The following is a 13,948-nucleotide window of genomic DNA, read 5'->3' on the forward strand; positions in this document are numbered from 1 at the left end:
CATGCAGCATATTATACAGACAATTATGATGAGTGCCTACATTCTTGTGAATGTATTGTTGAAATCCTTATATAAAGCTAGAAATGCAAATTCTATGTTCTAGTGGTAAAGATGACAACTGAGCTGAAACACCAAACTATTTTTTTTTACAAACTTCTGGGGAAGAAGAAATCAATCTGATAATGTTGAAAATATTTCATTATATGATGTAAAAAAACACATTAATTAAGTTTTTATATCTCGATAGCAAAGTAAACAATTTTTAGTTGAAACTTCATAGGTCCTTCTGGTCAAAGCAAAAGCCTTTTAACTACAAACCATATTAAAACTTAAATAACACATTTTCAAGATCTTCAGTGATGCTAGTAAATCAGTAAAAATTACAACCATCTGAAGGTTTTATTAAACATAATTAAGTATAGGAAATAGCTGAATTTCTGGTGAATTCCATTACCCTTTAACATTGGAAATTAACAGCATTATTTTTTGTAATTAAGTCTATCTATCACCTCAGAAGTACTTCAGGTTAGAAATATTTGGGTGTAGCTAAAATCCTGAGCTCTTGAAATTTGGAAACATCAGGAAGAGATGACTATAGGTGAGGTAGCAAAGCAGGGCTAATTCTAGCCAAATTCTTGATGAAGCAAATCCACAGAGACTTGGAAACTGGAATAATGAAATGCACAGACATCCATAAATATAACAGTGTTAACTGGTTTACTTTCAAAATGCAACTAACTAAAAAAAAATTACATTTTCACAGTGAAAGCAAATATTTTAATTTCCTATTGGCATGGGACTAATGATACTTTTTCCACTATCTGCGTTCAGTGTTTCTGGAAGCCTGAGTGATATGACTTGTTTCAAAAAAAAAATTGAACTGAAAGCTGTTTGGCAATATTCTTTGATCTGGACAGGAAATACAATTAAATCAACTGTGTGCAGTTTAAACACAATCAAATCATCTTCTTTTCCTTTTGTAGTGATAAACAGGTAAAATGGTCTTGAAAATGAAGACAAAGCTACGCCTCCAACATGCAATATATTTTTAAATTCCAGAATCAAGTAACTGGGTATACCAGAATATGTTTTCACAAACATCTTTTATACGGACATATGAGAACCACATAGCTAAGCTAAGCAAATTTCTGAATTACCGTGCAGACACAGTTTAAATAGGCAGTTGTTGGATATGATATTCTGACATGACCAAAGCAACTGGCTAACAAAGGTAGGGAACCCCCCCAGCCCACAGCCTGAAGCAATGGTAGTAAAAAACACATTTCTGTTTTGGGGTGGAGGGTGATCAAGCCTTACATTTATAACCAGAGCCCTAATCAAGATTTGGCCATGCCACTGCGATGATCTCATTTCTCAGCTGCACTCAGATGAATGATTACAGGTTTTCTGTATATATAAAAGGTTACCTGTTTACATTTTGCAATTTAACCCAAAATATTGTGTTTCTTGCCAGTTTCCCCTGAAAAAACAGTCCAACAAGAACAGCTGTCTCAACTGCCACTGCACAAAACAAGAAGACATGCCAAAACACCAAGCTAAAGAAAAAAATGACCCAGACCAAACCAAACTGAAGTTTTTTGCATCCAAAATGCCTCTACATTCTGTGACAGAGATCTGATTTTTGACCACTGTGTGGAAAAACTGTGACTAACTCCCCTAGTTAGATTTTAACATTTCTTACTGTATAAGGGGTTTTTAAATGAACTGAAAAATCAATGCATTATAATTAGTTGTTTTAAAAAATAACTTTATTGGAGAGTGAAATATCAATATATTCTCAAAATTACAACAATGACTAACTGATAAACTGTAATTTCAGGTCACAGATAGCAACTTTATTGCACAGAGAGCAACTTTTAGGAACAGGCATTATGTAACTGTCTCTTTACCTAGGTCAAATACAATTTGTTTATACTCACCATCTTGCTGCTTCAACAGTCCTTGCTGGATGTAGCGAATATATGTAAAGAAGTTACACACAGAAGTGATCTAAACTCATAAGAATAATGGTGGTTAATGTAATTTTGTATAGAGGTATGGAAAAAAACTGTTAAATAACTACTACACAAAATTAAATAATAGTAAATCTACTTACCCTGTAACGACAGAAAGGAGAAATGTAGTAATAACTGCTTGAATCTCCTAATTTGATTCTATGCTTGCATGACTTACTTTGTCCACTGAGAGCACATTTCCTACAAATATAAAGGTCATATAATTCAATAAATCAATTGTCTAAACACGCACATGTGTTTATGGTGTTAATGTAACTACTTCAATATTGGCACAGATAGATGAGTCTCTACTTCATTTTACAAGCTGCAATTTTTACATTATGTTGTCATTTTTGTTAGCTCCACAAAGCCTAATTTAATTTCAATAGTGGTGCGTTATGATGCTTTTTTTGAATTCTAAAACTTTCTTCAGCTCTGGGAATGCACTTCCATATTCACTAATTTAAATTGGCTTGACAACTCCGGCACAGTGGGATTTCTTTAATTAACTCTTGATATGTCAAATAAACATTTTTTAAATTATCAGTTGATGCCAACATTTGAACAGATTTTTTTTAAAGTTACGCTTGATATTGTATTTCATCCTAAAAAAAAAAAATCAGTCTCACAGAAGAGCAGTCAATTCTCTGAGATGCATTTTAAATCCAATTTTGCATTTATGCCCAAATTGAAATCATATTTTACATTCAGAGTATAAAATCTTCTGGGACAAAGGAAAATGGACCGTCTGGCAGTAATTCTTTCTGTTACCATTACAGAAACTGAGAGTAAAATAATCAAATTTACTTCTGGTGTATTGCAACTATGCAGTATTCAGGAAAGGTCATTAGTCACCACAAACTGTTCCCAAAAAAAAAAAAAAACAAGTTAGGAAACCAATGAATTTTTAAAGATAAGAATTTGATTTATTCAGAATGTCTGTATTACAGCATCTCAGATGAATTGGGTTGTCATGGCAACCACTGTTTCATTAATTTTAAAAGCTGCTGGCTCTTCTTTCTCCCATTTCTACCTCGTGAAATTGGTGAGTCTAAGAACAAGCTGCCTTTCAAAGAAACAAAAATTACTAAGCTTCTGTGGTTCTGAACAGTGGTTCATAGGCCCTTTTAAATTGCCTGCAGCTGGTCCACAGAACCATGTAAAACAGGAGAAATGGAAGTGTGTATACAATTTTCCATAGCAATTTATGAGGACTGACAGCAGTTCATTGATACAAGAAATCCTAAAGTAGCCGAAGCAAGCTGGATCACAATTCAGTCTAGCTTTGTCAGAAGACAAACTTTCAATGCTAGGAAAATAAAACCCTTTTTTTCTTCTGGTTACATAACTGCCTTCTCTATGTTGTCTTCCATCACACCAGTTAAATGCTGAGGGCTCCTGCTGGTGACTCAGTTCCGTGCTGTACAGCACACACAGCTCAGTGCTTTGTTCCCCTTGGGGACAATTATGTGAATCCTTTGGGGAAACCCAGCTGTCTTCTGTTAAGGCAGCACTCCCTGCACACCATTACAGTTACCATTCAGTAACTTCTGTATATTCAGAACCTTTCTGTACTACTATCACAGCTTTCTGTCCTCCATTCCTCACTATGCTATTTGGGCTGTTACCCACTATTTTATTCATCTTTTTACCCCCACATGAATGTACAACAAAAGTACTTCTTTGAAAACATTACTCTAGCTTTTGTTATTGTTTATTTTCAGTTTGTCTATATTAGGTTACCCATTTAAGAAGAAAGTTTCAATAAAAAAAGCATTTTGCACTGTATAAAAATAAAATCACAAAACTGCTACACTGATTCAGTGAAAACTGCAACACCTGTTTCCCATTCAGTGCCAGTAATAATACATAAGGCAAAGCACAACTACTGTCAAATTACACTTAAATACTGCAGATTCCTTACCTATTACTTATCTACAAGTAGCAGCACAGAAGATTTTGTTGGTACAGAAGAGTTGGAAAAGGGAGAAAAGAATTTGGCTGACCTTTTGATATATCTAAAATAACTAAATTACAACTTGCACATTGTCATCTCAAAACATGAATCTCTATCTTGCCAAATATTTAAGGATTTTCTAAGTTCTGATTTAAACGTTATCCTACACTGGAGAAAACAGGTTAAAAATCTCCAGAAATTTCTGAATTATGCAGTTGGGTCTCCTCTCTGCTACATCAAGATGTAGCAAAGTTGCTTGAATCACAATGACTTCAAATCCATTTATTAGTTGTTTTTTGATGACACATGATTTGTTTCAGTGGTTTCTGACTGTCCAGATTCTCTACTGCTTTCACGGAACACAGATTACAGTGGCAGACCTTGGATAGGAATTCCCTACTCCTTGACTAGCTCCATTACTGGTGTGGGCCCTTCTGATGAGAGGCTGCTACAGCTCAAAGAGTGTGTTCTAATGACAGGAGGAAGTTGAAAAAAATTTGAATACTTGAACTTTGCAGGCTAGAAAGGATCAAAGGCTAAGTCATAAAACACACAAAACAAATTTTCATTTTATACAGCTTCTTTAAAGAGAAAATAAAGAATTTTGAGATGTGGCAGTTGTAGTTTCTCTTCCACTCAAGAGAGGAAAAACAGAATAAAAAGCCATGGCCATAAGAAAGAAAAAAAATCTCAAAGTCAGATGAAAACATTTTTATGTAAGTTTTCTATTGTAAATTTGAGCTCTCTCAAATCAAATATAACAGAGTAAATTGTCAGCTTGTCCAAAATACTTCCAACAGAAAGCCCAAGTCTTTCTCAAGATTTGGAAGGCTTCAGATTAATATCCAGACTGACCTTGCCTTCTTACTCAAACATCCACTAAGGCATCCTACAATCCCTTTCCTTCTCCATCCACATAATCAAAGCCTCAGTGCCTCAAGCAAGTCCCTCCCACCCAACTTCAATGTTTGTATCAGTACCTGACAACAAGTCTTGTGCTTCACATTACTCTAGGACGATTCCATAATTTCTAAAATAACCTTCCTAGAAAGCATACTTTCTACTTTAGGTTCCAACTCTCATTCAACTTCATTCCCATTTACATTCCTCCTGCTCAAATTCAGAGGATTAACTCTCTCTGTATTTCTCAAATATTTCAGCTACCTTTATCAGTGTCCTACATATGTCCTGAATTTCTTATGCCACAAGTACTCCAGAGATCATAAACTCAGCCTGTACTATTTCAGTACCTATTTCTTTCATGATGATTTCTAGCTGAGAGCCCCCAGTCCAAAACCATCTGGTTGAAGTATCAGAATACTCTTCTCCAAAGAAGTGAATGTTACTTTCAGGGTCAATGCATCAAAACAAGCAAAAGTCAAGCTCTCCCCAAATGATAAGGTTTGTTCTATATTAGGGTTTGTTTTTTTTTTTTTTAGTTTAATTTATTAGTTGCTACTTTCCCACAAAATTTGTAACAACCATTTTGAAGTCTTAGATTTTAAGGAAATTAAATTTAAGATACAAAAATTTGACTGAGGTAATCAGCTGATAGCAGTTTTCTCAAGCCAAGAGAACTCAAATGAGTCAAGAGTATCCCCCGGTGTCAGTTCAACATACTTTGGTCCCCCACATTCAACTGCAGAAGCTTTCACAAATCGAACAGGTTGCAAGCCAACAGGTTCAATGCTCAGAGTGTTGTTTTCAACAGCTTCCAGAACAGCTGAGGCCAACTGCAAGAGAAATTTAGAAAGCAGTTAAAAACAGCTCTGCTTCATCCACTGTCTCAAAGCAGTAATATATTTCTTCTTCTGGAAAGTTAAGAACATGAGGGGGAGGTGGGGGGGAATCAACCCACCAAACAAAAATTCTATTACAAATAAGATTTCACTTTTATCACGAGCAAGAGGTCCCATTTCCAGGCTCCTGTTTAAATTCTGCCCTACAAATAACCCTGCCTTCCCTGAGGCAACCTAACTTCCTTTACAGCCAGGAATGTAGTGAAGCATGTTTAAAACACTAACTGTATTCTCAGCCTTTCCTCATACACCCAAATGTGTATTGGTACATGCTATGCTCTTGTCAGAGACTGAATATGGCACAAACTTCATTTTAAAAAATTGTTCTAATTTTATTGTGTACTATGAAAATTACAAAATTATACTGCATACATCTTTATCTTGAATAAAACAAGTGTTATGTCACTGTTTTCAGCTGAAGATAGCTCTAGCAAGGTGTTCAACAAGAAAGACTGAACAATATATAAAAAAGCCAGATGCAACTTTCAAACACTAGCCTACTTAAAGTGCAACTTTGTTTAGGTTCTTTATGTTCTCTCCTTATAAACAATCAAAAGACACTGGAAATGTGACCATTTTGCTTGATTGGACCGAACATTTGTCCAAGACCACTGCTTCAAGTAACAGCCATTACTTGATTTTTAAAAAGGTGCAACTTACATTACTAATGAAATTTGGTGCCAAGGTTCTTTTCTACTAAGTAATAAAGGTATTTTTTCTATTGTACTACAATTATTTTAAGACCAGAATGTTACTATTAAAGTAGTTCATATGAAATACTCTCTCTGCCATCTCCCAAAAGCAGAACACTACACATACACACAAGAGGCTACTGAGAGTTAATGTAATACTTCAACCATTCACTTAACTGCACTTTCACTTATTCAAAAACACAATACATGTGTAATTTATTGTTTGGTTTAAATGCACACTAGCATAGAGAGCTAAGTAAAACAGAAGTTGGTCACTACACACAGCATTTGGAAACAATAATGGTGTAACTGACAAGTGCTAGAAGCTTCATTCTTCCCTTAAAAGGCAATATAAATCTACAGTATTTATATTACCAATGAAGAACAAAATCCAAAATTAAGTTCCTGCAAAAAACAACAGGATGGCCTACTTACATATACTGCAGAAGCAATTTAATTCCCATAGTAACCAAGCAAATTTTTAGTGGGAGAGGTTCATATGATGCTGTGCACCAACCATAACAAACTGGTATACGATTGACTAAAAGACTGCGTGTGCTTATGGCCAGCAAGTAACAGTAGATGAAAAGCATGGGAAAAGAACATAACACCTCCTGAAAACAACACATGAACATTATGAAGGAAATGTAGGGTTTTCTATGTGAGGTGTTTAATTTCATTGGGAAAGAATATCAATACTTAGGACTTTAAATTTCTTGTTCTGATTTTGATAAAGATCTAAGAATATGCTCCCTTTTCTCTACTGGTGGATACTACAAGTAAAGCCTATAAATGGTGCTTAAGAACAAAAACTAAGTAAAGGAGTTGGATCTGCAATCAGTTCCATGTTATTCCCAGGATAGGTGAGACTCCAGTCTTTCCTCTGTATGGGAGTGTGTGGGAATAACACAAGGAAAAAAGTTTCCTAATTTGATTCCTCTAAAACCATATTGACCAACTGCCCCTGTTGAATCTTAAATCCCAAAATCTTATTCTTGTAACTCAAACCTCTCTTCAAGAAAAGGCCCAGACTACACTTGCAGACTGCTTTGACTGATATGAGAGAAAATCAGTCCACAAAATTAAATATATTGGTCTCTACTGCCCCCTATATAACAAGACACAGAATACGATTTTCAAATCAAAAACACTGTATTTGAAGTATCAGGATTCCAACAAAGATCAGATTCTAACAGACAGGAGTAACATTTGAAGAAGTAGACATAAAAAAGGCCATATCTGGAAGAGTATAAATGGAATAGAATAGTGAAGAAAAAAGATGGTCATTTCAATACTCCAGACCAAACTTTAGGACTTCACTGAAAATTGTCACATACTAATGAAACAAAAATGGTTAAACTTCATACTGAAAATAATATAGTAGTCTTTTGGCTCCATGTAACATATTTAAGGGGAAGATATCAGTGAGCACATTTAGACCATTTCCATTACCTCACTTTTGGAGAAAGTTAAACATGGAAAAATATCTTCCCGATAAATTTTGTCCAAGAAAGGACATGTTCTGTCCATAGTAGGCTCATCCTTCCAAGACCTGAAGTCATTGTACAGAGACAGGTCAGCCTAAAATACACAAAAATTCACATATTTTAGTAATATAATTATCACACTAGTGTCTATCATTTGCAAATATCCACAGGTAAATAATAAGCATTAAAATTCTATTGTAATGTAAAAATTGAAAGAATGTAACTTGTAAATTTAAAGAATGCTATCATGGTTCAACTACAAATACCTTCTTAAATCCACTTTCCTAAGCTTGTAAATTCAAGCAAATCAAAACATATGATTTTCAATACACAGAGATAGTGCATCTACTAATTACCATTGCACACTACCACTACAAGCTAATGACCTTTCGTAAGCTTACAGATAGCTTTGAAATACTTAGGAAGAGCCAGAAAACAGTTTCTATCTTCATGCATCTTCCTTAAAGTATTTTAGTTCACCTCCATTTATGTAAGTTAAGAAAAGCAGAGAAATTCAAAGAAAGCAATTGCAATCCTAGACATCTTACGTGTTCATGCTGCATCTGACTCCAATATGTTGCTATCCAAACACTAAAAGAAAAAAGACTAACACACTGAATATCCTAAGAAAAGAAAACAGGAAGTCAATGTACAACTCAGTTATTCTTCACTTTTCATCTTTATGCCTAAACTCTCTCCTACACCTCCCTACAACAGAAAGGCAATGATGGTCACTAGGAATGATTTATAAGCCTGATCCCCCAACAGCTCCTCTAGGCAAAGAGGAAATGCTAAAATTACCTATTAAATCATGCTCGGAAGAACTATGTTCTGTGTTAGGAAAAGTAATTGTACCTGCTTTGAAAACACCGTGTTCTGTCATTTCCAGGCTGAGATCAGTTAGCAACAGGATGGTATCTACCCAGTGTGGTGGTCCAGAGATGGGTACTAGGTTGTTATTAAAAATCTATTTGCATTATGGGGCAGTCTGTCCCACGGGCTTGCTACCCACTAACAGCTAGAGCACACTGAGGTGCTCCCAGAGCACATCGCCTGCTTTAGGGTTACTTGAGAAAGACTTTTCATGGGCTCCAAGCAGAGTGGGGGTGAGTGCTTCTGACACGTGCTCCTAATCCAACATATAAAACTAACTCCAGACCCAATGGGATATGCAGCACCAGTCCCAGACTGGTTTTGACATTCTGCTTCAGCACCTCCAGTCTGCTGAACTACAGCAGGCCTATACTCCTAAAACTAAAACTATAGAAAGGATGTACACTGCAGGAGAAAGATAAGCCAGGATGTGAATTTAAATTTTGTACAATTAAAGAAAAAACAATACAAATAAGATATTGAAATGGAGAAATAGCACATACTAAAAGTTGATTTTTAATCCTATTTAAAAGATCAGTATGCTGCTTTGAACCAACCTCAGTCTCTTTTTCATTCCCCATGCATCACCCCTTCTGAGTTCTCAGTACTTTGCCATTCTTTTACATACATGCTATAGGGAGTTCTTTCATCATTTTAAGGGGGTTTTGTTTCAAATTTATTCTTTTCTTTTTTTTCCTTGAAAAGTAACTTACAAAAATTAGACTGGAAAATTTGTTTTTCATTAGAGCCACTTGCATTACACTCAGGTACAATCAGGAACAACTATCTTAATTAAGCTAATCCATAAGTGTTCTGGTTGCTAAGCCACCAACTTCATTGCACAAGTGGAATTCAATAGGTGTAACTTGCTCCCTTAAAGGAACATTTCCCATAATTTAAACCCATCTCAGGTCTGGCTTTAAAATTAATACAATCAAGAGATACCAGCAGAAAAACATCCAATTTTTATTTGTACTCTAGAATTCTAGAAATCAAGATGCATTTCTTATTAACTTGGTTATTTTCTATACTTACTCAATTTTACCTAAACCTACAATTTATAAAGAAGCTGCCTTGAGAAAAATTGTTCAGTGACCATAGCTTGATGATCTTGTCAATCTACAATGTGTGATATGTGTGTATGTCCTCCCTGCCTTTACATATGCTTTCACTAGATCCAAGTTTTGATTACCTGAAATTAAATATAAAGTTAAATGTAATAACAATTCCAGTTAAATTTTTCATGCTTTCATTACAGTAAATATGACATCAGCAAAATATCTCAGCTCTTTGAACAACACTGATGCATTTATCAACATTTCTGGTTGACACCTGAATGATACCTGTCTGCTTGAGATCTGGGCAGCTTATCTTAATCTTTTTAATATCTGAATTCATTAGACATGTTGATTTATCCTACAGGTTACTAGCACATACTAGGAAATATTTCTCTGGGATGTTGGCAGCTTTCTAGCTCCACTGCAATTTAGGGTGGACAGCCTTGTGACTCTGTCTACATTCCACAAAGAAATCTGAGAGCTGACCTGTATTTACACCCAGCTCCATCCCACAACACAAAGCTCCAGGTGGTAGACTCTGCTAAAGGGCCCAAATCTATTGGCTCAGGGCCAATACACAGCCCTGACCAAGGGTACTCTTGACCCCCCTTAGAAGTCAAGTCACTCAAAATCAGAAGAATAAGATCCAAAGAATAACAACTCAGTGTCACGAACAACTAGCAAGAAGGGGATTGAACTAGGGTTTCAGACCCAAGCTCCCAGAAATACAAAAAAATTTACCTTAGAGCAGCTACAAATAAAGCCAGTAAACAAAATGACAAAGCACTAGATAACAGGAACAGCTGGGAAGGCATGCATCCTCTGCTTAAAACAATGTCCTAGCTACCATGCCAAAGGTACTCTTGCTTTCTTCACCCCATTCTACATTCCATTGAATACTCCCACTCAGAAGAGAAATAAAAATACTCAAGTCCCAGTGGGTGGAAAACCCACGTGTTTCTTAGTGATTCCCTGGCCGTCACTGGAAGAAAAAGTCACCAGTTTGAGCAGCCTTGAAGTGTCTCCTAATGCAGCCAACAAAAAGGTGAATTAACTAAAGAAAAGTGTCAGGCAGACTGGTTCTCCTGCAGCATGTTCTCCACAATCACTGCCTTCTCTCCATGAGAAACTGAGACAAAACAGATTTCTCTGGTCTCTCACTCTTGCCCAACACTTAAAAATTTCATTGAGTCATGACCTTGATGTGATGCTTACAAAGTAATTGGATTCCATTCCAGTTCTTCCCTTTTCTGAAGAGCAACAAGGATTCCATTTTAGTAAGGAAAAATCGTGGATACCACTGAAAGTGGGCAAGTAGGTTGTAAATAATCTGAATTTTTTTGAGTATGAAACACCAAGTAGAAGATGCCTTAATTTCCTAGGTTTATAGTAAAATGGTGTCTAGTACAAACACAGCTATATTGGTAAAGTATAAAGATCCAGTCAGCATATTACCCCTCTGACAATAGCCAGCAGCCACAGAACTGGCTGAAGAGACATCTGAGGGCAAGAATAGTGATGCGTATTCTTTTACAGCCTCAAAACTTCTAGCAGTCTGTAGCTAAAGAAGCTTTCTAAGCCAAATGTCATATCTATCTTCTACGTATCTTCAGAGGCATGACTTTACTTTTGAACGTATTTCAAACTTGCTTCCTTGTGACGATGGTTCATTATGTACTGACTATAAATTATTTTCCTTTTAGCTTCCAGAGTTGTCATTAATTCATTAATAATTGTTCATCATTCATCTTCCCCATGTCACCTGAGATTGCAGAGATTTTTCTTCTACCTCAAGTATCTCTACACAGAAATCTTTCCATTAGGTTTGACCACCTATGTTACACTTCCTACTATTTTCAGTGTCCTTTCTGGGAGGAATATATCATAGCTGCATGTACAGAAACACTCTTACTACATGTGTATACAGCAGCACAATACTACTTCTTTTGTTAATTATTCCTTTCCTAAGAACTCCGAAGTCTCTGCAGGTCTTTGACCATCACTGAACACTGAGATGGGATTTTCAGACAATGATCAACAAGGACACTAGGTTTTTTTCCAGCACAATGTAGCTCTTGCCAAGTTCATAACTGCAAGCTTGCCAGTTGCATTTTTTTCCTAAATGCCTCATTTCTCATTTATTGATTTTTGCATTTCATTTGCTGTTTTACTAACCATCCAGTAAAATAAGCTCCTTCTCAACACTTTGGTCATTTTTTGCTACTACCATTGCAAGGACTCAAGTACCAACCCTTTGCCACATTATTTCTCCATTTTCAGTGACATGAGTAGATTTAAAAATCAAGCAAACAAACCAACCAAACAAAAAAAAACCCAACCTACAAAAAAAAAAAAACCTACAAAAAAACAAACAAACAAAACAAAACAAAAAAAAAAAAGAAAAAAAAACCCACACAGGCCTCAGGATTCCAGTGACTCAGCATCTGTTCCCTAATAAATTTCCCTTACTGATAAGGGAAATATAAGTTTCCCTTACTGATTTCATCTTTTCCCTGGCCTCTTTCACCCACTACTGATCTATAAAATGACTCTTCCTCTTTTCTATGACAGCTTATACAATGCTTATGAAAGTTTATGAACTTTCAGTGATGGACTTCATAAAAAGGCCACCAGGACCTATCATTCAGTTATATTGTTTAATTTATTGTTTAGGGTTTTTTCATCACCACATGCAATTTCAATATTTGAAATCTTATCTCATCTTCCCTTAATGATTTAAAGGTAAATAAGACTTGGAAAAATCACCACCTATTGGTATGTAAGGAAAGTTCTTTCATTAATGAAAAATGAATGAAGATAGTAAGCATTAAATGAAGATTTAAGATATACTCCATTTATTGTGAATAAAACAAAACAATAAGCCAGTTTATTAGCAAAAAGAGAACAATCTTTGTACATTACCTCTTTACAGTCTTTTACAATTGGCTGCATCATTGTAAGGTCCTGATGACTGCCACCCATAGCACTGCTTGTACTCTTGTTTCTTGCATGGCCTTTCTTAAAAGGAGTTCTTCCACCAGACTGAAATTCCTTAGTTGGAGATGTTGGTGAAGTAGACAGTACTAGTGTTTTCAATGCTGCTACTTCAGCCTGGAGGACATCAATCTTCACAGGGCGGGGGGAATAAAGTCATTAACAAACAAAACGTATATTAGTTTATAAATACATTAAATCAATTAAAAACCTCTCCAACTATCTCATTGCAAATCCAAGCTCCATCTTCCAACAGTACTAACACACAGATGCCTAGGCAATTACATATTGTAGTAGCACTGGCTTCCTATGCACCTTGCTGGCTGACATGACACTGAAACACCGTGCCCATGGGTGTTCGCTAAGAATATGTCAAGCAACACAAAACTGAGTATATACTCCAAAAATGTATACAGGTAATCCTCTACCTATATCTTTATGATTCACACTTCAGATTTAAAACCATGTAAAAATACAAAGCAAACAAGCTGGGAAAAAACTCACCTTTCCTTGTGCTTCTTTTAACTGTTTTTCTGCTGCAGCTTGTTTGACATTTGCTTCTTTAACCATTTTGTGTGCTTCCTATAAAAGATGTTTAGCTAGTGTAAATGCTTCACACGAGTTTATGAAAAATCCAACAACTAATGACAAACTTTTGCTTCACGAAGACTATTTGTTGACTATTAACATTTGCAATAGTCTGAAATGAAATAGCTAGGTTAAAAAAAAAATCCCTACAAATCTATGATTTTGATGCATCAGTGGCCAACTAAGGTTCTCCTTGGTCCTGAGCCCAAATTCAGAAATTCAGCAACTCCACCTACCCCACTCCAGCAGGAACAATACCTGTCATGAACACGAGGCTCCAGTCACGCTTCGGTGGCTGACAAGTTCCTTGACCCCCAGGAGAAAGACTCAACCAATAGCAACAAAAGCAACACAGACACAGTAACACATTCAAAAGAACTTCTCCCTTGTTGTAGCCAGAATAACCAGTTTTAGACAACTGTAAATTTTGGCATGAAGGAACCAGTCAAACAACTGTGAAGTCTAAATTCTTGCCATCAATAAAA

General features: G+C 35.9%; 1 protein-coding gene across 4 annotated transcripts in view; it reads right to left on the reverse strand.

Moving 5' to 3' along the window:
- RAB3IP (RAB3A interacting protein) overlaps positions 1-13,948 on the reverse strand; it is a 32,850-nt gene that overhangs the window by 1,135 nt on the left and 17,767 nt on the right. For 2 of the 4 annotated variants that reach the window (XM_053978697.1, XM_053978695.1), the window contains 6 exons: positions 13,380-13,457; positions 12,804-13,007; positions 7,916-8,044; positions 5,593-5,705; positions 2,117-2,216; positions 1,941-2,010 (listed from right to left, as the gene is read on the reverse strand). In XM_053978697.1, coding sequence (XP_053834672.1) covers positions 1,941-2,010; positions 2,117-2,216; positions 5,593-5,705; positions 7,916-8,044; positions 12,804-13,007; positions 13,380-13,457 — 694 coding nt within the window. Of the gene's footprint in view, positions 1-509; positions 667-1,430; positions 1,481-1,940; positions 2,011-2,116; positions 2,217-5,592; positions 5,706-7,915; positions 8,045-12,803; positions 13,008-13,379; positions 13,458-13,948 lie in introns of those variants that run through there. The other 2 variants (XR_008437325.1, XM_053978696.1) reach the window with 2 other exon arrangements.

Source organism: Vidua macroura, chromosome 5, assembly GCF_024509145.1.
Source record: "Vidua macroura isolate BioBank_ID:100142 chromosome 5, ASM2450914v1, whole genome shotgun sequence".
Classification (NCBI taxonomy): Eukaryota; Metazoa; Chordata; class Aves; order Passeriformes; family Viduidae; genus Vidua; species Vidua macroura.